Raw genomic sequence first — 25,050 nt, 5'->3', positions numbered from 1 at the left:
CTCTGCGTAGACCTTCGTCAGTGCTGCTGTTTCCAAAGCCATAAAGGCGATCTAGTCGAGCCGACCACCCACTGAAAACTCGTCGCAGTGAAATTATTCACTCCATTCTCCCAGTCGCCTGTCCCGGCGGCCGCCGGCGCACTCGCTCAATGCCGAGTTACAATGGAAAAAGGACAATTTCCTTCCTCCGTGATGCGCCGCGCGCTGTGGGGGCGAGATCTAGTGCGGAAAACCGCATGGCGCTCGCGAGCTGTGGCCGCCGTGCTTTCCAAAAGTCGGTGCTAGTTGTTCGCAGCCGAAAGGCGTCGTCGCGCGCGCGGAGGCGCAGAAAAAATGAGCGGCAGCACACCGAGAGGGCGCTGCGGTCGCCGACGGGAGGGGACGCGCTTCTTATCGGCCCCTGCTATTATGCCAATTAACGCAGTGTTAATTTACAGTTACCGCGATATATTTGGTATCAAAGTGTGCGCGAAAGTGCGGGGCATCGACCGGTACCAGTTTTGACCAAGCGGTACGTGATTCTCCCGATTTACGAGGACTTTTCTCTGGTGCGGTGCTAGGCCTAGCGTCGGCCTACCACAAGTACGGCCACCGGTGGCGACGGGCCCGGCCGCTAGGCCTAACCCGACGACGAGTGCGACCAAGATGGCGTCCGACATGGAAGTGGCCACGTCGATGGGAGACAGCATAACGTCAGCGCCGAGCATCAGCAGTCTCGGCGGGCGTACGTCCATTGAAGTTCCCGGAGAGGACATTACACCGGAAGAAGCCGAAGGCTGGTCGGCCTCCGGCAAGCGCATCAAGCAGATCATGGCCGGCAAGGAAAACGGTGATTCCGCCGCCACTACTCGCCAGTCTAGACCCAAGACTAGGGCCAGTGTTGCTAAGAGAGTTGCAGCCTCGGTAACGAAAGCGGCGATGATGCCGATAGACATGCCGAAGGAAGACACCAAGATAGTCATGAGACCACGGGGAGGTCTCAACGTAGCGAGAACTGAGGTTTCAATAATTATGTCGGCCGTCATGACGGCGGTTCGAATGACGAAGGAAGAAGCCAAAGCAGACACCATCTGCACGAACGCGCAGCAAAACATCATCGTGGTCAGCACCCCGGACGAGAGGCGTGCCACGCTGTACTCTAAGGTCAAAACCCTAAACGTAGGAGACAAGGCATACGAAGTCAGCGCCTACCGAACGGCGCCGGACGGCACGGTCAAGGGAGTCATCCGAGGCATAGCCGTACGCGACACCCCGGAAGAGATAACCGAAAACATCGTGAACCCATGCAACCCCCTAGCGGTGGAGGCGCACAGAATCGGCAATACAACCACAGTGATAGTACTCTTCGCTGGACAAAAAGTACCGAACTACGTCAAGTATGGCTCGATATTAGTCAGGTGCGGGCTTTACCGCAAGCACTTTGACGTGTGCAGGCAATGCGGCAGGATCAGCCATAGAAGAGACGTACGCCCGAATCCCAATGCCAAAGTATGCTTCGGCTGCGGAATCGTGAACCCCAGCGAGGATCACAAACGCGAATGCAAGCCCAAGTGCAAGCTCTGCGGGGGACAGCATCCAACGGGCGAGAGGGAATGCAAAAACAAGTACAAGATGCCGTATGTGGTCAAAAAACGGCAATGGGAACGCAAGATGGAAGCCATGCAGCAACAACTGGGTCCGAAAAGCTTTCCGCCGCTGCGAGCGCCGTCTGCTGAGAGACCCCGCGGGGATTCGAGGCAGCGCGACAGCAGCCGCAAGAGGGACAACAGCAAGGGAGGCAGGAGCGCCAGCCGCCACAGACCGTCGCAGTCGGGGGAAAGAGTCACCTGGGCCGAAGCAGTCAAGGCTAACATGACAGAGAAAAGACAACCACCGGCGCAAAACGCCACAAAGAAGTTTCAAGAAGAGAATGGAATGGTAATAAAAGCCCTAAGAGACGAGAACGAGAAGCTAAAGCAGAGAATCGCCGAGCAGGACGCAACCATCAAGGAAATCAACGCGAAGCTAACGACATTAATTGCGATGCAGCAACAGCAGCAGCTGCTGCCGAAGCCCGCACAAGAGAGGGAACAAGAAGAGATAACCGAGGACGAACTAGAGGTCGAGGTGGACCCGAGAGCCACGAAAACGGCGGGACCGGCTCCCAAGAGGAGAGCCATAGAGGTCGCCAAGGAACGAAAGACAATGGAGAGAATCGAAAAACAGGACGTCAGACTCGACCGTCTGGAGGCGACCAGCAAGGAAACCAACGAACGACTTATTGCGCTCCCGCAAACGGTTCAGCAGATGACAACGAATATACAGAGCACGATCCAGAACATGATGGCGCAAATGCAAGCACAGCTGCAGACGCAGGTACAGGCACAAATACAATGTATGGAAGCACAGATCACCGCCAAACTGCAGCAATCATGGACGGGACAGCAAGTACAGCAGCATCCACACCCCCAGTGAGAGACCTCTTGGTCTGGCACTGGAACTGCAACGGCTTTACCGGCAAGAGAGCAGTGCTGCAGCAACACTTGCAGCAACTAACGAGGAAACCAGACGTCATAATGATTCAAGAAACACACAGCGAAGAGACGCCGAAACTACCGGGCTACCGGTCGCACGACAGCCCGCCGAGCAAAAGGGACACGTCCAAGGGCAAGGGCAGAGGGGTCTGCACCTTCGTTAGGAGAGGGATCACCTTCGTGGAACACGAAATGATCGGCAGAAGCGCCATCGAACACTGCACAGTGGAAGTAATCACGGGAAGGAAGAGGAGGGAGAGCACTTTCCTGGTGAACATCTACAGCAACCCGTCCCACGGACAACAGAAATTCAAGGCACTGTTCCACAAGGCAGCTTCAGTCGCGGAAAGCAATACGCTCGTAGTGTGCGGAGACTTTAACGCACCGAGCCAAGACTGGGGCTACCACAGAACGACGGTCAAGGGGAGAAAGCTGATGCAAGACGCCACCGACGTCGGACTGAACCTAATCACGGATCCGGCCTTTCCCACCAGGATCGGCACATCTGTTCCGAGAGACACAACTCCGGACCTTACATTCATCAAAACTGAAGGAGGATCAAGAGAAGCGAAATGGAGAAACACGGGCCAAGAGCTGGGCAGCGATCACTACATCGTAGAGGTCGTCATACTGCTCGAAGGCCAAGGCAACACCGGCATAAGAAAGCATCGCATTACGGACTGGGACGCCTTTCGAAAGGCGCTACCCGCGGTGCAAGAGGACATTACGGACATCGAGCAATGGGCGGCCAACGTCGTTGAGACGAAGGAAGGAGCCACCAAAGAGCTAGAGACGGACGAACGGATAGACAAGATGGCTGGCCCACCTGATAGAAGCCAAGCAGTCCATAAAGGCGAGGTGGCAGAAGCGACGAACCAACCGAAGTCTAAGGAAGAAGATCGCCGAGCTCAACAGGCAGATCGAGGTCCACTGCAGGGTGCTATGCACCCAACAGTGGAACGAGGCCTGCAACGAAGCCGACGGACAGATGCACAAGGGCAAGACGTGGAACATGCTGCGGCACCTCCTCGACGAAACCAAGACCAAGGGCCACCAACACAACAACCTGGCCAGGATCCTACACAAGGCAATCTGCGAACACGGGGAGGACGAGGTCAAGCGGCGCTTGGACGCCAAGTACCTGCCGACCACCCCCACGGAAAGACACCCGGATTACCAAGGCAAGGAGAACGAGACGCTAGATCGCGACATCCAGACCTGGGAAGTAAGAGTTGCCCTGCAGGAACTCAATGGAAGGTCTGCCGCGGGTCCCGATCGAGTGACCAACAGAGCGCTCAAGAACCTCAACGAAGCGGGTATCGAAACGCTCACGAACTTCTACAACAAGTGCTGGCAAGAAGGAAGGCTACCCAAGCAATGGAAAGCAGCCAAGACGATCCTCATCCCCAAGTCTGGCAGGCCGCCCAACATAGAGAACCTCAGGCCGATCTCACTCACTTCGTGCGTGGGAAAGGTCCTCAAGCACGTTCTGATGAACAGGTGGCAGCGTTACCTGGAAGAATTGGAGCTTTACCCAAACTCCATCATCGGGTTTCAGAACAAACTCGGGACGCAAGACGCCATGATCTTACTGAAGAACGAGACCATCGACGATACGACGGGCACCAAGGACAACAGAGCCGTACTCGGGCTGGACTTGCAGAGCGCCTTTGATAAAGTGAGGCACTCGGCTATCCTGGCCCAAGTATCCAGGCTAAACATGGGCAGGAGGACATACCAGTACATCAAAGACTTCCTGACGGAACGAACCACCGAAATCTTTGCGGGAGACCTACAGCTCGAAGAGAAGAAGCTGGGCAGCGTCGGAACTCCGCAGGGGTCGGTGATCTCCCCACTACTCTTCAACCTCGTGATGATCGGGGTGGCCACCCGGCTAGAAAGAGTAGCGGGAGTCCGGCACACCATCTACGCCGACGACGTGACGCTATGGGTACCGGGAGGAAGCGACGGACACATCGAGACAACGCTGCAAGAAGCGGTCAACGCCATCGAGGAGCAGCTGGACGGGTCTGGACTCGTTTGCTCCCCGGCCAAGTCAGAACTGCTGGTGATTCCCCCGAAAGGATCGTGCAGGAAAAGAAAGAATATGGAAGTCAAGTACGAGCGTCCCAAGATCACGGTCAAGACGGCGGGAGGACAGGTAATACCGGAGGTCGAGAAGATTCGGGTACTCGGGCTGCTCGTCCAGCGGAACCGAGTCAACGGTGACACGGTCAACAAGCTCGCGGGCAAGGCGGCTGCGGCAATGAGACTGATCAAGAGGGTGTCCAACAGAAAAGCGGGGATGAAGGAGGAGAGCCTGACTAGGCTCGTTCAATCCTTCGCAGTTAGCCACATAACGTACGTGGCCGCCTTCCACAACTGGAGGCCGAGTGAACGTAACAAGATAGACGCCACCATACGCAAGGCGTATAAGGCGGCACTCGGTCTCCTCGGGGCCACGAGCACCGAAAAATTCATGGCGCTGGGAGTCCACAACACGCTGGACGAAATAGCCGAAGCACAGAGAACGGCGCAACTCGAGCGTCTCTCCGAAACGAGAACCGGAAGACAGCTACTGCGGGACCTTGGCCTCGAACCGAGGGAAGGCAAGCAGCAGAAAGACGTACCTATACCAGATAGCATCAACAGAAAGCTCAGGGTCTTCCCGATCCCGAAGAACGTGAACCCCGAGCACAACAGGGAGCGGAGGTTGGCGAGGGCCAGGGCTCTCGTGGACCTCCACGCCAGAGAAGAAGGCGCCGCCTACGTGGACGCGGCAGAGTATCAAGGGAGCACCGACGCATACGCGGCGGTGGTTGTCGGGGATCGACGGGTGCAACGAAGACCGCGGTGAGCCTCCGGACTCGAGAAGCGCACCGGCCGGAGGAGGTGGCCATCGCCTTGGCCGTTTCCGACCCCGGATGTACTACAGTGTTGTGTGACTGTAGAACGGCAGTGAAGAACTACGCCAAGGGTAGGGTATGTAGTGAGGCCGCGAGCATACTGCGCAAGGCCGAAGACATCGGACGCAACAGTCCTGTGGTGATCAAGTGGTTTCCGGCCCACATGGGCAGTGACGTGTCGGAACGCGGAAACGTGAACCACAACGAGACGGCCAACTCGGCCGCGCGAGGACTAACCAACCGCGCGGCTGAAAGCACGGCCGACTCGGAGTCCTGGTCGCGGCGCACTGCCAAGGACAAGATGACCACCTTCAACGAAATAGTGAAATGGTACAGACTGAACAGACAGACTATGCCGCCACCTCACCCTGGGCTTACCCGGAAGGAGGCAGTGTTATATAGACAGTTACAGACGGGGTCCCTGCTCACCCCGGTGCTAGCTAAGCACGTGTGTCCGAGAGTGCACGCGAGCGACATATGCAGACTGTGCGCGAAGGAGAGAGCCACCGCGGCTCACATCCTTTGGGACTGTAGCGTAAATCCGCGCGAAGCCAGCGAGAAGACGACGATCCCGCCGCAGCTAGAGGCTGCAACGAGGAGCTGTGATCAAAAGACACAACTCAAGGCCGTCCAGCAGGTCTCGGCAGCTCTCGAGAGGTAGCGACCGAGCGAAACCGAGGAGAGGGGGGCGGCACCCCCAGGAAGGGGGCGGCGGTCCTCTCGAACCCGCGGAAGTAGCGAAGGACGTAACAAGACCTCAAGGAGCACAACGCACGAGATTGACGTAGTGGCCGCGTCGCGGTAAAAGCTTGTCCTCCCTGCTTGGAGGGAGCCTAACCGACTCTGCAGGCTTTCTAAATAAAAGTTGTTCTCTCTCTCTCTCGCAGCACACCCGGACTGGATGTCGCCAAGAAGTCCTTTGTGCAACTTGGGCACTGAGCAATGCCAAGTTCTCCTACAGCAGGTCTGGTTTGCGAAGACGGGGCTCTTCCGGAGTATTGGTGTAGGGCAGTCGTTTCTCACTTTGTTCCGTACCAAGGCAGGACGCCCACCCACGGAGCTGACCGATACCGACCAGTGGCACGTCAACATCCTACTGCTTGCGGCCCAGCAAGCAGTAGGATGGCATTTTTCTAGTGAAGCGATCTCACACGTTGAACTCAGAGCCGAACTAGTGTGTTTTGAATATTATAAGCGTACTAAATTACTATTTCCTTCCCGAATGTATTTTAAATAGTGTATAGGTACGTTTTGGGATAATCAACGATCAATAGCCAATTACGACCGGTTAATTTTTGCTCTTGCTGGTGGAGCAGAAGATAACGCTCAAACCACGTGACAACTTATCATGTCATGTCTACTGTCATGTGGGGAGGACCAGAGCAGCAGCAGGAGCCAGTGGACTACCGCACTAGGCGGCCCACCCACATGTTCTGAGAACATTGAAAAAATAAAGATGTTTGTAATCAATCAATCAATCGCGCGATCACCGAACCCCTGACAGCGAGAGTAACTGAACCAACTGGCGACAACCCTGCAGATTTGGTGCACAAGTGTAGTAGAAGTTATGGGCTTCAAATGCCTAAAAATTACACCAAACGATTATGTGCAACGATGCAAATAAACAAATTTTATTAATTCCAAATTTGCAGCTGCATAAATATTTTATAAGAAAATTTAACATTTGTTTCAAAATTTAGACTGTTGCCAGACTTACGTGAATAACCTTGGTGGCCAGATTTCTGAAAGAAAACTATCACTTCCCACTTTTACTAAAAATGCTCAGTGGCAACTTATTATTTGCTGACACAAAAACAGCCTCATTTCCGTAGCAATCAAAACAGCGTAATTTCCAATCTTACAACAAAGACATTGTTGTTGAGCTTTCAGATTTTTTATGCAGTGTGGCCAGACGTTTGTGCCATAATGGCAAATATTTGTATTCGCGGATAAGTTTTGTGTTTTATAAATTCAAAATTTGTAGCTGCATAATTATTTTATAACAATATTTAACATTTGTTTCAAATTTTTTACTTTCTTGCAAGACTTACGCGAATAACCTTGGTGGCCAGATTTCTGAACCAAACTATCACTTCCCGCTTGTACTAAAAATGCTTAGTGTGAACTTATTATTTGTTGAGATAAAAGGAACCCCATTTCTGCAACAAGTAAAACAGTGTGAGTTCCAAGCTTACAAAAAAAGACATTGTTGTTGAGCTTCCAAATTTTTGATGCATTGTGGCCAGACGTTTGTGCTCATCATGGCAACTATGCATCTCTTATCGCAGATATGTTTCGCGTTAGAGTAAAAAGTAATATTTTATTTTTTCTGTTGTGAGGTAGCAATAATTTATGCAACGTCAAGTCTAAATCTTAGTGAGTCGTCTGCATCAACGATGTTACAGCGGCGCCTCGCATCGAGCGCCCGTACCCGCGGTCAGACGCGGCATTTCGCCGTGCAGAGGAGCTGCCCAGCCCATATGACGTTTGCATGCGCCCAATCCACCGCTGCAGCTGTCAGTAAGGATTCCTGGGTGGTATCGCCACGCAGCCATAGGACCTGGAAGAGCATAAGACCGCCGTAAGACAAGCCTTCGAAGCCGCCAGGTCCCGAGGGATTTCGGCCTTTTGACAAGGACGCGGGGGGGAGGGTGGGGCGCAAGTCCGCATTCCTGCCAGTTATCTGAACTAAATAAAGTTTGTCTGTGCTAGCTCTGCGCGTAGCCTGTTCCAAGTGTTGTTAGCCCTCTATTACCAACTAGCAGAGTGTTCATTTTTCTTTAATTTTGCTGCGCTGCCTTACGGCCACAGCGAATTGAATATTTTCTCTGGCCAAGTCGGTGCGCGTTGTGAGGCCAAGACAGAGGCGGGCGGGGAGCACATAGATCAGAACCCCAGAAGCGTGCACGGCGGAGTCCGATTTGCCAGTCGCGGGTGTACTTCCGGGTGACGCGTAAAATTTTCTGTGTATGCAGGACCAAGCAAGCGACACGGGCGAAAAACTTCACGCGAGGGTGCTTCTCTAACAGCGCCCTACGAGGTCCACAAACAGTGCTAATTATTTACTGTCCAAAGTTCCTGCTATGCAGCGCGCGGGGCTGGAGGGAAGCGGCGGAGTGCTTGCCCTTTGCAACAAAATACATATGAAAACAAAATGCATATGAAGGCAAAAAGAAATGAGCGCGCGCTGACACGCCGATTAACGGGGAGGACTCTGCGTAGACCTTCGTCAGTGCTGCTGTTTCCAAAGCCACGAAGGCGATCTAGTCGAGCCGACCACCCGCTGAAAACTCGTCGCAGTGAAATTATTCACTCCATTCTCCCAGTCGCTTGTCCCGGCGGCCGCCGGCGCACTAGCTCAACGCCGAGTTACCATGGAAAAAGGACATTTTCCTTCCTCCATGATGCGCCGCGAGCTGTGGGGGCGAGATCTAGTGCGGAAAACCGCATGGCGCTCGCGAGCTTTGGCCGCCGTGCTTTCCAAAAGTCGGTGCTAGTTGCTCGCTGCCGAAAGGCGTCGTCGCGCACGCGGAGGCGCAGAAAAAATGAGCGGCAGCACACCCGGACTGGATGTCGCCAAGAAGTCCTTCGTGCAACTTGGGCGCTGAGCAACTCCAAGTTCTCCTACAGCAGGTCTGGTTTGCGAAGACGGGGCTCTTCCGGAGTATTGGTGTAGGGCAGTCGCTTCTCACTTTGTTCCGTACCAAGGCAGGACGCCCACCCACAGAGCTGACCGATACCGACCAGTGGCACGTCAACATCCTACTGCTTGCGGCCCAGCAAGGAGTAGGTTGACATTTTTCTAGTGAACGGATCTCACACGTTGAACTCAGAGCCGAACTGGTCGCCTTTCAGCAGAAGGGAAAAGCTAATAGGCTTGAGTATTTCACGGTGTGTGTTTTGAATAATATAAGCGTCCTAAACTACTATGTCCTTCCCGAAAGTATTTCTAATAGTGTATAGGTACGTTTTGGGATAATCAACAATCAATAGCCAATTACGACCGCTTAAATATTTCTCTTCCTGGTGGAGCAGAAGATAACGCTCAAACCACGTGATAACTTATCATATCATGTCTACTGTCATGTGGGGAGGGCCAGCGCAGCAGCAGCAGCCAGTGGACTACCGCACTAGGCGGCCCACCCACATGTTCTGAGAACATTGAAGAAATAAAGATGTTTGTAATCAATCAATCAATCGCGCGATCACCGAACCCCTGACAGCGAGAGTCACTGAACCAACTGGCGACAACCCTGCAGAGTTGTGCACAAGTGTAGTAGAAGTTATGGGCTTCAAATGCCTAAAAATTACACCAAATGATTATGTGCAACGATGGAAACTAAACAAATTTTATTAATTCCAAATTTGCAGCTGCATCAATATTTTATAACAAAATTTAACATTTTTTTCAAAATTTAAATTTAGACTGTTGCCAGACTTACGTGAATAACCTTGGTTGCCAGATTTCTGAACGAAAACTATCACTTCCCACTTTTACTAAAAATGCTCAGTGGCAACATATTATTTGTTGACACAAAAACAGCCTCATTTCCGCAGCAATGAAAACAGCGTAAGTTCCAATCTTACAACAAAGACATTGTTGTTGAGCTTTCAGATTTTTTATGCAGTGTGGCCAGACGTTTGTGCTCATAATGGAAACTATTTCTATTCGCGGATATGTTCTGTGTGTTATAAATTCAAAATTTGTAGCTGCATAATTATTTTATAACAATATTTAACATTTGTTTCAAATTTTTTACTTTGTTGCCAGACTTACGTGAATAACCTTGGTGGCCAGATTTCTGAACAAAACTATCACTTCCCGCTTGTACTAAAAATGCTTAGTGGGAACATATTATTTGCTGACACAAAAACAGCCTCATTTCCGCAGCAATCAAAACAGCGTAAGTTTCAATCTTACAACAAAAACATTGTTGTTGAGCTTTCAGATTTTTTATGCCGTGTAGCCAGATGTTTGTGCTCATAATGGCAACTATTTCTATTCGCGGATATGTTCTGTGTTTTATAAATTCAAAATTTGTAGCTGCCTAAGTATTTTATAACAATATTTAACATTTGTTTCAAATTTTTTACTTTGTTGCCAGACTTACGTGAATAACCTTGGTGGCCAGATTTCTGAACGAAAACTATCACTTCCCGCTTGTACTAAAAATGCTTAGTGGGAACTTATTATTTGCTGAGACAAAAGGAACCTCATTTCTGCAGCAAGTAAAACAGTGTGAGCTCCAAGCTTACAACAAAGAGATTGTTGTTGAGCTTTCAATTTTTTGATGCATTGTGGCCAGACGTTGCTCATCATGGCAACTATGCATTTCTTATCGCAGATATATTTCGCGTTAGAGTAAAAAGTATTATTTTATTTTTTCTGTTGTGAGGTAGCAATAATTTATGCAACGTCTAGTCTAAATCTTAGTGAGTCGTCTGCATCAACGATGTTACAGCGGCGCCTCGCATCGAGCGCCCGTACCCGCGGTCCGACGCTGCATTTCGCCCTGCAGAGGAGCTGCCCAGCCCATATGACGTTTGCATGCGCCCAATCCACCACTGCAGCTGTCAGTAAGGAGTCCTGGGTGGTATCGCCACGCAGCCATAGGACCTGGAAGAGCATAAGACCGTCGTAAGACTAGCCTTCGAAGCCGCCAGGTCCCGAGGGATCTCGGCCGGTTCACAAGGAGGCGGGGGGGAGGGTGGGGGGGGCAAGTCCGCCCTCCTGCCACTTATCTGAACTAAATAAAGTTTGTCTGTGCTAGCTCTGCGCGTAGCCCGTTCCAAGTGTTGTTAGCCTTCTTTTACCAACTAGCAGAGTGTTCATTTTTCTTTAATTTTGCTGCGCTGCCTTACGGCCACAGCAAATTGAATATTTTCTCTGGCCAAGTCGGTCCGCGTTTTGAGGCCAAGACAGAGGCGGGCGGGGAGCACATAGATCAGAACCCCAGAAGCGTGCACGGCGGAGTCTGATTTGCCAGTCGCAGGTGTACTTCCGGGCGACGCGTAAAATTTTCTGTGTATGCAGGACCAAGCAAGCGAAACGGGCGAAACACTTCACGCGACGGTGCTGCTCTAACAGCGCCCTACGAGGTCCACAAACAGTGCTAATTATTTACTGTCCAAAGTTCCTGCTATGCAGCGCGCGGGGCTGGAGGGAAGCGGCGGAGTGCTTACCCTTTGCAAAAAAATACATATGAAAACAAAATGCATATGAAGGCAAAAAGAAATGAGCGCGCGCTGACACGCCGATTAACGGGGAGGACTCTGCGTAGACCTTCGTCAGTGCTGCTGTTTCCAAAGCCATAAAGGCGATCTAGTCGAGCCGACCACCCACTGAAAACTCGTCGCAGTGAAATTATTCACTCCATTCTCCCAGTCGCTTGTCCCGGCGGCCGCCGGCGCACTAGCTCAACGCCGAGTTACCATGGAAAAAGGACATTTTCCTTCCTCCATGATGCGCCGCGAGCTGTGGGGGCGAGATCTAGTGCGGAAAACCGCATGGCGCTCGCGAGCTGTGGCCGCCGTGCTTTCCAAAAGTCGGTGCTAGTTGCTCGCAGCCGAAAGGCGTCGTCGCGCACGCGGAGGCGCAGAAAAAAAGAGCGGCAGCACACCCGGACTGGATGTCGCCAAGCAGTCCTTCGTGCAACTTGGGCGCTGAGAAACTCCAAGTTCTCCTACAGCAGGTCTGGTTTGCGAAGACGGGGCTCTTCCGGAGTATTGGTGTAGGGCAGTCGTTTCTCACTTTGTTCCGTACCAAGGCAGGACGCCCATCCACAGAGCTGACCGATACCGACCAGTGGCACGTCAACATCCTACTGCTTGCGGCCCAGCAAGGAGTAGGTTGACATTTTTCTAGTGAACGGATCTCACACGTTGAACTCAGAGCCGAACTGGTCGCTTTCAGCAGAAAGGAAAAGCTAATAGGCTTGAGTATTTCACGGTGTGTGTTTTGAATATTATAAGCGTCATAAACTACTATGTCCTTCCCGAATGTATTTCTAATAGTGTATAGGTACGTTTTGGGATAATCAACGATCAATAGCCAATTACGACCGGTTAAATTTTACTCTTGCTGGTGGAGCAGAAGATAACGCTCAAACCACGTGATAACTTATCATGTCATGTCTACTGTCATGTGGGGAGGGCCAGCGCAGCAGCAGCAGCCAGTGGACTACCGCACTAGGCGGCCCACCCACATGTTCTGAGAACATTGAAGAAATAAAGATGTCTGTAATCAATCAATCAATCAATCGCGCGATCACCGAACCCCTGACAGCGAGAGTCACTGAACCAACTGGCGACAACCCTGCAGAGTTGTGCACAAGTGTAGTAGAAGTTATGGGCTTCAAATGCCTAAAAATTACACCAAACGATTATGTGCAACGATGGAAACTAAACAAATTTTATTAATTCCAAATTTGCAAACAAAATTTAACATTTGTTTCCAAATTTAGACTGTTGCCAGACTTACGTGAATAACCTTGGTGGCCAGATTTCTGAACGAAAACTATCACTTTCCACTTTTACTAAAAATGCTCAGTGGCAACATATTATTTGCTGACACAAAAACAGCCTCCTTTCCGCAGCAATCAAAACAGCGTAAGTTCCAATCTTACAACAAATACATTGTTGTTGAGCTTTCAGATTTTTTATGCAGTGTGGTCAGACGTTTGTGCTCATAATGGAAACTACTTCTCTTCGCGGATATGTTCTGTGTTTTATAAATTCAAAATTTGTAGCTGCATAATTATTTTATAACAATATTTAACATTTGTTTCAAATTTTTTACTTTGTTGCCAGACTTACGTGAATAACCTTGGTGGCCAGATTTCTGAACGAAAACTATCACTTCCCGCTTGTACTAAAAATGCTTAGTGGGAACTTATTATCTGCTGAGACAAAAGGAACCTCATTTCCGCAGCAAGTAAAACAGTGTGAGCTCCAAGCTTACAACAAAGACATTGTTGTTGAGCTTTCAAATTTTTGATGCATTGTGGCCAGACGTTTGTGCTCATCATGGCAACTATGCATTTCTTATCGCAGATATATTTCGCGTTAGAGTAAAAAGTATTATTTTATTTTTTCTGTTGTGAGGTAGCAATAATTTATGCAACATCTAGTCTAAATCTTAGTGAGTCGTCTGCATCAACGATGTTACAGCGGCGCCTCGCATCGAGCGCCCGTACCCGCGGGCCGACGCGGCATTTCGCCCTGCAGAGGAGCTGCCCAGCCCATATGACGTTTGCATGCGCCCAATCCACCGCTGCAGCTGTCAGTAAGGAGTCCTGGGTGGTATCGCCACGCATCCATAGGACCTGGAAGAGCATAAGACCGTCGTAAGACTAGCCTTCGAAGCCGCCAGGTCCCGAGGGATCTCGGCCGGTTGACAAGGACGCGTGGGGGAGGGTGGGGGGCAAGTCCGCCCTCCTGCCACTTATCTGAACTAAATAAAGTTTGTCTGTGCTAGCTCTGCGCGTAGCCCGTTCCAAGTGTTGTTAGCCCTCTTTTACCAACTAGCAGAGTGTTCATTTTTCTTTAATTTTGCTGCGCTGCCTTACGGCCACAGCAAATTCAATATGTTCTCTGGCCAAGTCGGTCTGCGTTTTGAGGCCAAGACAGAGGCGGGCGGGGAGCACATAGATCAGAACCCCAGAAGCGTGCACGGCGGAGTCCTCATTTGCCAGTCGCGGGTGTACTTCCGGGCGACGCGTAAAATTTTCTGTGTATGCAGGACCAAGCAAGCGACACGGGCGAAACACTTCACGCGACGGTGCTGCTCGAACAGCGCCCTACGAGGTCCACAAACAGTGCTAATTATTTACTGTCCAAAGTTTCTGCTATGCAGCGCGCGGGGTTGGATGGAAGCGGCGGAGTGCTTGCCCTTTGCAAAAAAATACATATGAAAACAAAATGCATATGAAGGCAAAAAGAAATGAGCGCGCGCTGACACGCCGATTAATGGGGAGGACTCTGCGTAGACCTTCGTCAGTGCTGCTGTTTCCAAAGCCATAAAGGCGATCTAGTCGAGCCGACCACCCACTGAAAACTCGTCGCAGTGAAATTATTCACTCCATTCTCCCAGTCGCCTGTCCCGGCGGCCGCCGGCGCACTCGCTCAATGCCGAGTTACCATGGAAAAAGGACAATTTCCTTCCTCCATGATGCGCCGCGAGCTGTGGGGGCGAGATCTAGTGCGGAAAACCGCATGGCGCTCGCGAGCTGTGGCCGCCGTGCTTTCCAAAAGTCGGTGCTAGTTGTTCGCAGCCGAAAGGCGTCGTCGCGCGCGCGAAGGCGCAGAAAAAATGAGCGGCAGCACACCGAGAGGGCGCTGCGGTCGCCGACGGGAGGGGACGCGCTTCTCATCGGCCCCTGCTATTATGCCAATTAACGCAGTGTTAATTTACAGTTACCGCGATATATTTGGTATCAAAGTGTGCGGGAAAGTGCGGGGCATCGACCGGTACCAGTTTTGACCAAGCGGTACGTGATTCTCCCGATTTACGAGGAGTTTTCTCTGGTGCGGTGCTAGGCCTAGCGTCGGCCTACCACAAGTACGGCCACCGGTGGCGACGGGCCCGGCCGCTAGGCCTAACCCGACGACGAGCACGACCAAGATGGCGTCCGACATGGAAGTGGCCACGTCGATGGGAGACAGCATAACGTCAGCGCCGAGCATCGGCAGTCTCGGCGGGCGTACGTCCATTGAAGTTCCCGGAGAGGACATTACACCGGAAGAAGCCGAAGGCTGGTCGGCCTCCGGCAAGCGCATCAAGCAGATCATGGCCGGCAAGGAAAACGGTGATTCCGCCGCCACTACTCGCCAGTCTAGACCCAAGACTAGGGCCAGTGTTGCTAAGAGAGTTGCAGCCTCGGTAACGAAAGCGGCGATGATGCCGATAGACATGCCGAAGGAAGACACCAAGATAGTCATGAGACCACGGGGAGGTCTCAACGTAGCGAGAACTGAGGTTTCAATAATTATGTCGGCCGTCATGACGGCGGTTCGAATAACGAAGGAAGAAGCCAAAGCAGACACCATCTGCACGAACGCGCAGCCAAACATCATCGTGGTACGCACCCCGGACGAGAGGCGTGCCACGCTGTACTCTAAGGTCAAAACCCTAAACGTAGGAGACAAGGCATACGAAGTCAGCGCCTACCGAACGGCGCCGGACGGCACGGTCAAGGGAGTCATCCGAGGCATAGCCGTACACGACACCCCGGAGGAGATAACCGAAAACATCGTGAACCCATGCAACCCCCTAGCGGTGGAGGCGCACAGAATCGGCAATACAACCACAGTGATAGTACTCTTCGCTGGACAAAAAGTACCGAACTACGTCAAGTATGGCTCGATATTTGTCAGGTGCGGGCTTTACCGCAAGCATTTTGACGTGTGCAGGCAATGCGGCAGGATCAGCCATAGAAGAGACGTACGCCCGAATCCCAATGCCAAAGTATGCTTCGGCTGCGGAATCGTGAACCCCAGCGAGGATCACAAACGCGAATGCAAGCCCAAGTGCAAGCTCTGCGGGGGACAGCATCCAACGGGCGAGAGGGAATGCAAAAACAAGTACAAGATGCCGTATGTGGTCAAAAAACGGCAATGGGAACGCAAGATGGAAGCCATGCAGCAACAACTGGGTCCGAAAAGCTTTCCGCCGCTGCGAGCGCCGTCTGCTGAGAGACCCCGCGGGGATTCGAGGCAGCGCGACAGCAGCCGCAAGAGGGACAACAGCCAGGGAGGCAGGAGCGCCAGCCGCCACAGACCGTCGCAGTCGGGGGAAAGAGTCACCTGGGCCGAAGCAGTCAAGGCTAACATGGCAGAGAAAAGACAACCACCGGCGCAAAACGCCACGAAGAAGTTCCAAGATGAGAATGGAATGGTAATAAAAGCCCTAAGAGACGAGAACGAGAAGCTAAAGCAGAGAATCGCCGAGCAGGACGCAACCATCAAGGAAATCAACGCGAAGCTAACGACGTTAATTGCGATGCAGCAACAGCAGCAGCTGCTGCCGAAGCCCGCACAAGAGAGGGAACAAGAAGAGATAACCGAGGACGAACTAGAGGTCGAGGTGGACCCGAGAGCCACGAAAACGGCGGGACCGGCTCCCAAGAGGAGAGCCATAGAGGTCGCCAAGGAACGAAAGACAATGGAGAGAATCGAAAAACAGGACGTCAGACTCGAGCGTCTGGAGGCGACCAGCAAGGAAACCAACGAACGACTTATTGCGCTCGCGCAAACGGTTCAGCAGATGACAACGAATATACAGAGCACGATCCAGAACATGATGGCGCAAATGCAAGCACAGCTGCAGACGCAGGTACAGGCACAAATACAATGTATGGAAGCACAGATCACCGCCAAACTGCAGCAATCATGGACGGGACAGCAAGTACAGCAGCATCCACACCCCCAGTGAGAGACCTCTTGGTCTGGCACTGGAACTGCAACGGCTTTACCGGCAAGAGAGCAGTGCTGCAGCAACACTTGCAGCAACTAACGAGGAAACCAGACGTCATAATGATTCAAGAAACACACAGCGAAGAGACGCCGAAACTACCGGGCTACCGGTCGCACGACAGCCCGCCGAGCAAAAGGGACACGTCCAAGGGCAAGGGCAGAGGGGTCTGCACCTTCGTTAGGAGAGGGATCACCTTCGTGGAACACGAAATGATCGGCAGAAGCGCCATCGAACACTGCACGGTGGAAGTAATCACGGGAAAGAAGAGGAGGGAGAGCACTTTCCTGGTGAACGTCTACAGCAACCCGTCCCACGGGCAACAGAAATTCAAGGCACTGTTCCACAAGGCAGCTTCAGTCGCGGGAAGCAATACGCTCGTAGTGTGCGGAGACTTTAACGCACCGAGCCAAGACTGGGGCTACCACAGAACTACGGTCAAGGGGAGAGAGCTGATGCAAGACGCCACCGACGTCGGACTGAACCTAATCACGGATCCGGCCTTTCCCACCAGGATCGGCACATCTGTTCCGAGAGACACAACTCCGGACCTTACCTTCATCAAAACTGAAGGAGGATCAAGAGAAGCGAAACGGAGAAACACGGGCCAAGAGCTGGGCAGCGATCACTACATCGTAGAGGTCGTCATACTGCTCGAAGGCCAAGGCAACACCGGCATAAGAAAGCATCGCATTACGGACTTGGACGCCTTTCGAAAGGCGCTACCCGCGGTGCAAGAGGACATTACGGACATCGAGCAATGGGCGGCCAACGTCGTTGAGACGACGGAAGGAGCCACCAAAGAGCTAGAGACGGACGAACGGACAGACAAGATGGACAGTCGGCTGGCCCACCTGATAGAAGCCAAGCAGTCCATAAAGGCGAGGTGGCAGAAGCGACGAACCAACCGAAGTCTAAGGAAGAAGATCGCCGAGCTCAACAGGCAGATCGAGGTCCACTGCAGGGTGCTATGCACCCAACAGTGGAACGAGGCCTGCAACGAAGCCGACGGACAGATGCACAAGGGCAAGACGTGGAACATGCTGCGGCACCTCCTCGACGAAACCAAGACCAAGGGCCACCAACACAACAACCTGGCCAGGATCCTACACAAGGCAATCTGCGAACACGGGGAGGACGAGGTCAAGCGGCGCTTGGACGCCAAGTACCTGCCGACCACCCCCACGGAAAGACACCCGGATTACCAAGGCAAGGAGAACGAGACTCTAGTTTGCGACATCCAGACCTGGGAAGTAAGAGTGTCCCTGCAGGAACTCAATGGAAGGTCTGCCGCGGGTCCCGATCGAGTGACCAACAGAGCGCTCAAGAACCTCAACGAAGCGGCCATCGAAACGCTCACGATCTTCTACAACAAGTGCTGGCAAGAAGGAAGGCTACCCAAGCAATGGAAAGCAGCCAAGACGATCCTCATCCCCAAGCCTGGCAGGCCGCCCAACATAGAGAACGTCAGGCCGATCTCACTCACTTCGTGCGTGGGAAAGCTCCTCGAGCACGTTGTCATGAACAGGTGGCAGCGTTACCTGGAAGAATCGGAGCTATACCCAAACTCCATCATCGGGTTTCGGAACAAACTCGGGACGCAAGACGCCATGATCTTACTGAAGAACGAGATCATCGACGATACGACGGGACCCAAGGACCACAGAGCCGTACTCGGGCTGGACTTGCAGAGCGCCTTTGATAAAGTGAGGCACTCGGCTATCCTGGCACAAGTATGCAGGCTAAACATGGGCAGGAGGACATACCAGTACATCAAAGACTTCCTGACGGAACGAACCACCGAAATCTGTGCGGGAGACCTACAGTTCGAAGAGAAGAAGCTGGGCAGCGTCGGAACTCCGCAGGGGTCGGTGATCTCCCCGCTACTCTTCAACTTCGTGATGATCGGGGTGGCCACCCGGCTAGAAAGAGTAGCGGGAGTCCGGCACACCATCTACGCCGACGACGTGACGCTATGGGTACCGGGAGGAAGCGACGGACACATCGAGACAACGCTGCAAGAAGCGGTCAACGCCATCGAGGAGCAGCTGGACGGGTCTGGACTCGTTTGCTCCCCGGCCAAGTCAGAACTGCTGGTGATTCCCCCGAAAGGATCGTGCAGGAAAAGAAAGAATATGGAAGTCAAGTACCAGCGTCCCAAGATCACGGTCAAGAGGGCGGGAGGACAGGTAATACCGGAGGTCGAGAAGATTCGGATACTCGGGCTGCTCGTCCAGCGAAACCGAGTCAACGGTGACACGGTCAACAAGCTCGCGGGCAAGGCGGCTGCGGCAATGAGACTCATCAAGAGGGTGTCCAACAGAAAAGCGTGGATGAAGGAGGAGAGCCTGACTAGGCTCGTTCAATCCTTCGCAGTTAGCCACATAACGTACGTGGCCGCCTTCCACAACTGGAGGCCGAGTGAACTTAACAAGATAGCCGCCACCATACGCAAGGCGTATAAGGCGGCACTCGGTCTCCTCGGGGGCACGAGCACCGAAAAAATTCATGGCGCTGGGAGTCCACAACACACTGGACGAAATAGCCGAAGCAGAGAGAACGGCGCAACTCGAGCGTCTCTCCGAAACGGGAACCGGAAGACAGATACTGCGGGACCTTGGCCTCGAACCGAGGGAAGGCAAGCAGCAGAAAGACGTACCTATACCAGATAGCATCAACAGAAAGCTCAGGGTCTTCCCGATCCCGAAGAACGTGAACCCCGAGCACAACAGGGAGCGGAGGTTGGCGAGGGCCAGGGCTCTCGTGGACCTCCACGCCAGAGAAGAAGGCGCCGCCTACGTGGACGCGGCAGAGTATCAAGGGAGCACCGACGCATACGCGGCGGTGGTTGTCGGGGATCGACGGGTGCAACGAAGACCACGGTGAGCGTCCAGACTCGAGAAGCGCACCGGGCGGAGGAGGTGGCCATCGCCTTGGCCGTTTCCGACCCCGGTGTACTACAGTGTTGTGTGACTCTAGAACGGCAGTGAAGAACTACGCCAAGGGTAGGGTATGTAGTGAGGCCGCGAGCATACTGCGCAAGGCCGAAGACATCGGACGCAACAGTCCTGTGGTGATCAAGTGGTTTCCGGCCCACATGGGCAGTGACGTGTCGGAACGCGGAAACGTGAACGACAACGAGACGGCCAACTCGGCCGCGCGAGGACTAACCAACCGCGCGGCTGAAAGCGCGGCCGACTCGGAGTCCTGGTCGCGGCGCAGTGCCAAGGACAAGATGACCACCTTCAACGAAATAGTGAAATGGTACAGACTGAACAGACAGACTATGCCGCCACCTCACCCGGGGCTTACCCGGAAGGAGGCAGTGTTATATATACAGTTACAGACGGGGTCCCTGCTCACCCCGGTGCTAGCTAAGCACGTGTGTCCGAGTGTGCACGCGAGCGACATATGCAGACTGTGCGCGAAGGAGAGAGCCACCGCGGCTCACATCCTTTGGGACTGTAGCGTAAATCCGCGCGAAGCCAGCGAGAAGACGACGATCCCGCCGCAGCTAGAGGCTGCAACGAGGAGCTGTGATCAAAAGACACAACTCAAGGCCGTCCAGCAGGTCTCGGCAGCTCTCGAGAGGCAGCGACCGAGCGAAACCGAGGAGAGGGGGCGGCACCCCCAGGAAGGGGGCGGCCGCCCTCTCGAGCCCGCAGAAGTAGCGAGGGACGTAACAAGACCTCAAGGAGCACAACGCACGAGATTGACGTAGTGGCCGCGTCGCGGTAAAAGCTTGTCCTCCCTGCTTGGAGGGAGCCCAACCGACTCTGCAGGCTTTCTAAATAAAAGTTGTTCTCTCTCTCTCTCGCAGCACACCCGGACTGGATGTCGCCAAGAAGTCCTTCGTGCAACTTGGGCGCTGAGCAATGCCAAGTTCTCCTACAGCAGGTCTGGTTTGCGAAGACGGGGCTCTTCCGGAGTATTGGTGTAGGGCAGTCGTTTCTCACTTTGTTCCGTACCAAGGCAGGACGCCCACCCACGGAGCTGACCGATACCGACCAGTGGCACGTCAACATCCTACTGCTTGCGGCCCAGCAAGCAGTAGGATGACATTTTTCTAGTGAACCGATCTCACACGTTGAACTCAGAGCCGAACTGGTCGCCTTTCTGCAGAAGGGAAAAGCTAATAGGCTTGAGTATTTCACGGTGTGTGTTTTGAATATTATAAGCGTCCTAAAGTACTATGTCCTTCCCGAATGTATTTCTAATAGTGTATAGGTACGTTTTGGGATAATCAACGATCAATAGCCAATTACGACCGGTTAAATTTTTCTCTTGCTGGTGGAGCAGAAGATAACGCTCAAACCACGTGGTAACTTATCATATCATGTCTACTGTCATGTGGGGAGGGCCAGCGCAGCAGCAGCAGCCAGTGGACTACCGCACTAGGCGGCCCACCCACATGTTCTGAGAACATTGAAGAAATAAAGATGTTTGTAATCAATCAATCAATCGCGCGATCACCGAACCCCTGACAGCGAGAGTCACTGAACCAACTGGCGACAACCCTGCAGAGTTGTGCACAAGTGTAGTAGAAGTTATGGGCTTCAAATGCCTAAAAAGTACACCAAACGATTATGTGCAACGATGCAAACTAAACAAATTTTATTAATTCCAAATTTGCCGCTGCATAAATATTTTATAACAAAATTTAACAATTTAACATTTAACCTTGGTGGCCAGATTTCTGAACGAAAACTATCACTTCCCACTTTTACTAAAAATGCTCAGTGGCAACATATTATTTGCTGACACAAAAACAGCCTCATTTCCGCAGAAATCAAAACAGCGTAAGTTCCAATCTTGCAACAAAGACATTGTTGTTGAGCTTTCAGATTTTTTATGCAGTGTGGCCAGACGTTTGTGCTCATAATGGCAACTATTTCTATTCGCGGATATGTTCTGTGTTTTATAAATTCAAAATTTGTAGCTGCATAATTATTTTATAACAATATTTAACATTTGTTTCAAATTTTTTACTTTGTTGCCAGACTTACGTGAATAACCTTGGTGGCCGGATTTCTGAACGAAAACTATCACTTCCCACTTTTACTAAAAATGCTCAGTGGCAACATATTATTTGCTGACACAAAAACAGCCTCATTTCCGCAGCAATCAAATCAGCGTAAGTTCCAATCTTACAACAAAGACATTGTTGTTGAGCTTTCAGATTTTTTATGCAGTGTGGCCAGACGTTTGTGCTCATAATGGCAGCTATTTCTATTCGCGGATATGTTCTGTGTTTTGTAAATTCAAAATTTGTAGCTGCATAATTATTTTATAACAATATTTAACATTTGTTTCAAATTTTTTACTTTGTTGCCAGACTTACGTGAATAACCTTGGTGGCCACATTTCTGAACCAAACTACCACTTCCCGCTTGTACTAAAAATGCTTAGTGGGAACTTATTATTTGCTGAGACAAAAGGAACCTCATTTCTGCAGCAAGGAAAACAGTGTGAGTTCCAAGCTTACAAAAAAGACATTGTTGTTAAGCTTTAAAATTTTTGATGCATTGTGGCCAGACGTTTGTGCTCATCATGGCAACTATGCATTTCTTATCGCAGATATGTTTCGCGTTAGAGTAAAAAGTATTATTTTATTTTTTTCTGTTGTGAGATAGCAATAATTTATGCAACATCTAGTCTAAATCTTAGTGAGTCGTCTGCATCAACGATGTTACAGCGGCGCCTCGCATCGAGCGCCCGTACCCGCGGTCCGACGCGGCATTTCGCCCTGCAGAGGAGCTGCCCAGCCCATATGACGTTTGCATGCGCCCAATCCACCGCTGCAGCTGTCAGTAAGGAGTCCTGGGTGGTATCGCCACGCAGCCATAGGACCTCGAAGAGCATAAGTCCGTCGTAAGACAAGCCTTCGAAGCCGCCAGGTCCCGAGGGAGCTCGGCTGGTTGACAAGGACGCGGGGGGGAGGGTGGGGGGCAAGTCCGCCCTCATGAAATTTATCTGAACTAAATAAAGTTTGTCTGTGCTAGCTCTGCGCGTAGCCCGTTCCAAGTGTTGTTAGTCCTTTATTACCAACTAGCAGAGTGTTCATTTTTCTTTAATTTTGCTGCGCTGCCTTACGGCCACAGCAAATTGAATATTTTCTCTCGCCAAGTAGGTCCGCGTTTTGAGGCCAAGACAGAGGCGGGCGGGGAGCACATAGACCAGAACCCCACAAGCGTGCACGGCGGAGTGCGATTTGCCAGTCGCGGGTGTACTTCCGGGCGACGCGTATAATTTTCTATGTATGCAGGACCAAGCAAGCGACACGGGCGAAACACTTCACGCGACGGTGCTGCTATAACAGCGCCCTACGAGGTCCACAAGCAGTGCTAATTATTTACTGTCCAAAGTTCCTGCTATGCAGCGCGCGGGGCTGGAGGGAAGCGGCGGAGTGCTTGCCCTTTGCACAAAAGTACATATGAAAACAAAATGCATAAGAAGGCAAAAAGAAATGAGCGCGGGCTGACACGCCGATTAATGGGGAGGACTCTGCGTAGACCTTTGTCAGTGCTGCTGTTTCCAAAGCCATAAAGGCGATCTAGTCGAGCCGACCACCCACTGAAAACTCGTCGCAGTGAAATTATTCACTCCATTCTCCCAGTCGCCTGTCCCGGCGGCTGCCGGCGCACTCGCTCAACGCCGAGTTACCATGAAAAACGGACATTTTCGTTCCTCCATGATGCGCCGCGAGCTGTGGGGGCGAGATGTAGTGCGGAAAACCGCTTGGCGCTCGCGAGCTGTGGCCGCCGTGCTTTGCAAAAGTCAGTGCAAGTTGTTCGCAGCCGAAAGGCGTCGTCGCGCGCGCGGAGGCGCAGAAAAAATGAGCGGCAGCACACCCGGACTGGATTTCGCCAAGAAGTGCTTCGTGCAACTTGGGCGCTGAGCAACGCCAAGTTCACCTACAGCAGGTCTGGTTTGCGAAGACGGGGCTCTTCCGGAGTATTGGTGTAGGGAAGTCGTTTCTCACTTTGTTCCGTACCAAGGCAGGACGCCCACCCACGGAGCTGACCGATACCGACCAGTGGCACGTCAACATCCTACTGCTTGCGGCCCAGCAAGCACTAGGATGACATTTTTCTCGTGAACCGATCTCACTCGCTGAACTCAGAGCCGAACTGGTCGCCTTTCAGCAGAAGGGAAAAGCTAAAAGCCTTGAGTATTTCACGGTGTGTGTTTTGAATTTTATAAGCGTCCTCAACTACTATGTCCTTCCCGAATGTATTTCTAATGGTGTATAGGTACGTTTTGGGATAATCAACGATCAATAGCCAATTACGACCGCTTAAATTTTTCTCTTGCTGGTGGAGCCGAAGATAACGCTCAAACCACGTGATAACTTATCATATCATGTCTACTGTCATCTGGGGAGGGCCAGCGCAGCAGCAGCAGCCAGTTCACTACCGCACTAGGCGGCCCACCCACATGTTCTGAGAACATTGAAGAAATAAAGATGTTTGTAATCAATCAATCAATCGCGCGATCACCGAACCCCTGACAGCGAGAGTCACTGAACCAACTGGCGACAACCCTTTAGAGTTGTGCACAAGTGTAGTAGAAGTTATGGGCTTCAAATGCGTAAAAATTACACCAAACGATTATGTGCAACGATGGAAACTAAACAAATTTTATTAATTCCAAATTTGCAGCTGCATAAATATTTTATAACAAAATTTAACATTTGTTTCAAAATTTAGACTGTTGCCAGACTTACGTGAATAACCTTGGTGGCCAGATTTCTGAACGAAAACTATCACTTCCCACTTTTACTAAAAATGCTAAGTGGCAACATATTATTTGCTGACACAAAAACAGCCTCATTTCCGCAGCGATCAAAACAGCGTAAGTTCCAATCTTACAACAAAGACATTGTTGTTGAGCTTTCAGATTTTTTATGCAGTGTGGCCAGACGTTTGTGCTCATAATGGCAACTATTTCTATTCGCGGATATGTTCTGTGTTTTATAAATTCAAAATTTGTAGCTGCATAATTATTTTATAACAATATTTAACATTTGTTTCAAATTTTTTACTTTGTTGCCAGACTTACGTGAATAACCTTGGTGGCCAGATTTCTGAACCAAACTATCACTTCCCGCTTGTACTAAAAATGCTTAGTGGGAACATATTATTTGCTGACACAAAAACAG

General features: G+C 51.6%; 2 protein-coding genes and 1 pseudogene across 2 annotated transcripts; all 3 read left to right on the top strand.

The window, feature by feature from the left end:
* Positions 1 to 645: 645 nt before the first annotated feature.
* Positions 646 to 2,454, top strand: LOC149357616 (uncharacterized). Its single transcript, XM_089577951.1, has one exon. The coding sequence runs from the start codon at positions 646 to 648 to the stop codon at positions 2,452 to 2,454; it is 1,809 nt and encodes a 602-aa protein (XP_089434077.1).
* A 12,587-nt stretch (positions 2,455 to 15,041) lies between these two features.
* On the top strand, positions 15,042 to 16,850 carry LOC149357615 (uncharacterized). Its single transcript, XM_089577950.1, has one exon. It carries the CDS (start codon positions 15,042 to 15,044, stop codon positions 16,848 to 16,850), a length of 1,809 nt encoding a protein of 602 aa, XP_089434076.1.
* Positions 16,851 to 17,213: 363 nt separating this feature from the next.
* Positions 17,214 to 20,560, top strand: LOC149357614 (uncharacterized; annotated as a pseudogene).
* Positions 20,561 to 25,050: the final 4,490 nt, after the last annotated feature.

The sequence above is a fragment of the Amblyomma mixtum genome, chromosome 3 (genome assembly GCF_055824585.1).
Source record: "Amblyomma mixtum isolate Tamu chromosome 3, ASM5582458v1, whole genome shotgun sequence".
Taxonomy (NCBI): Eukaryota; Metazoa; Arthropoda; class Arachnida; order Ixodida; family Ixodidae; genus Amblyomma; species Amblyomma mixtum.
The sequence above is the reverse complement of the archived record's forward strand: the minus strand, read 5'-3'. Positions and strand labels throughout refer to the sequence as shown.

Excerpts from the sequence above, each read along its gene's own strand:
- LOC149357615 (XM_089577950.1), top strand. The coding sequence starts at position 15,042 with ATGGCGTCCGACATGGAAGTGGCCACGTCGATGGGAGACAGCATAACG.
- LOC149357616 (XM_089577951.1), top strand. The coding sequence starts at position 646 with ATGGCGTCCGACATGGAAGTGGCCACGTCGATGGGAGACAGCATAACG.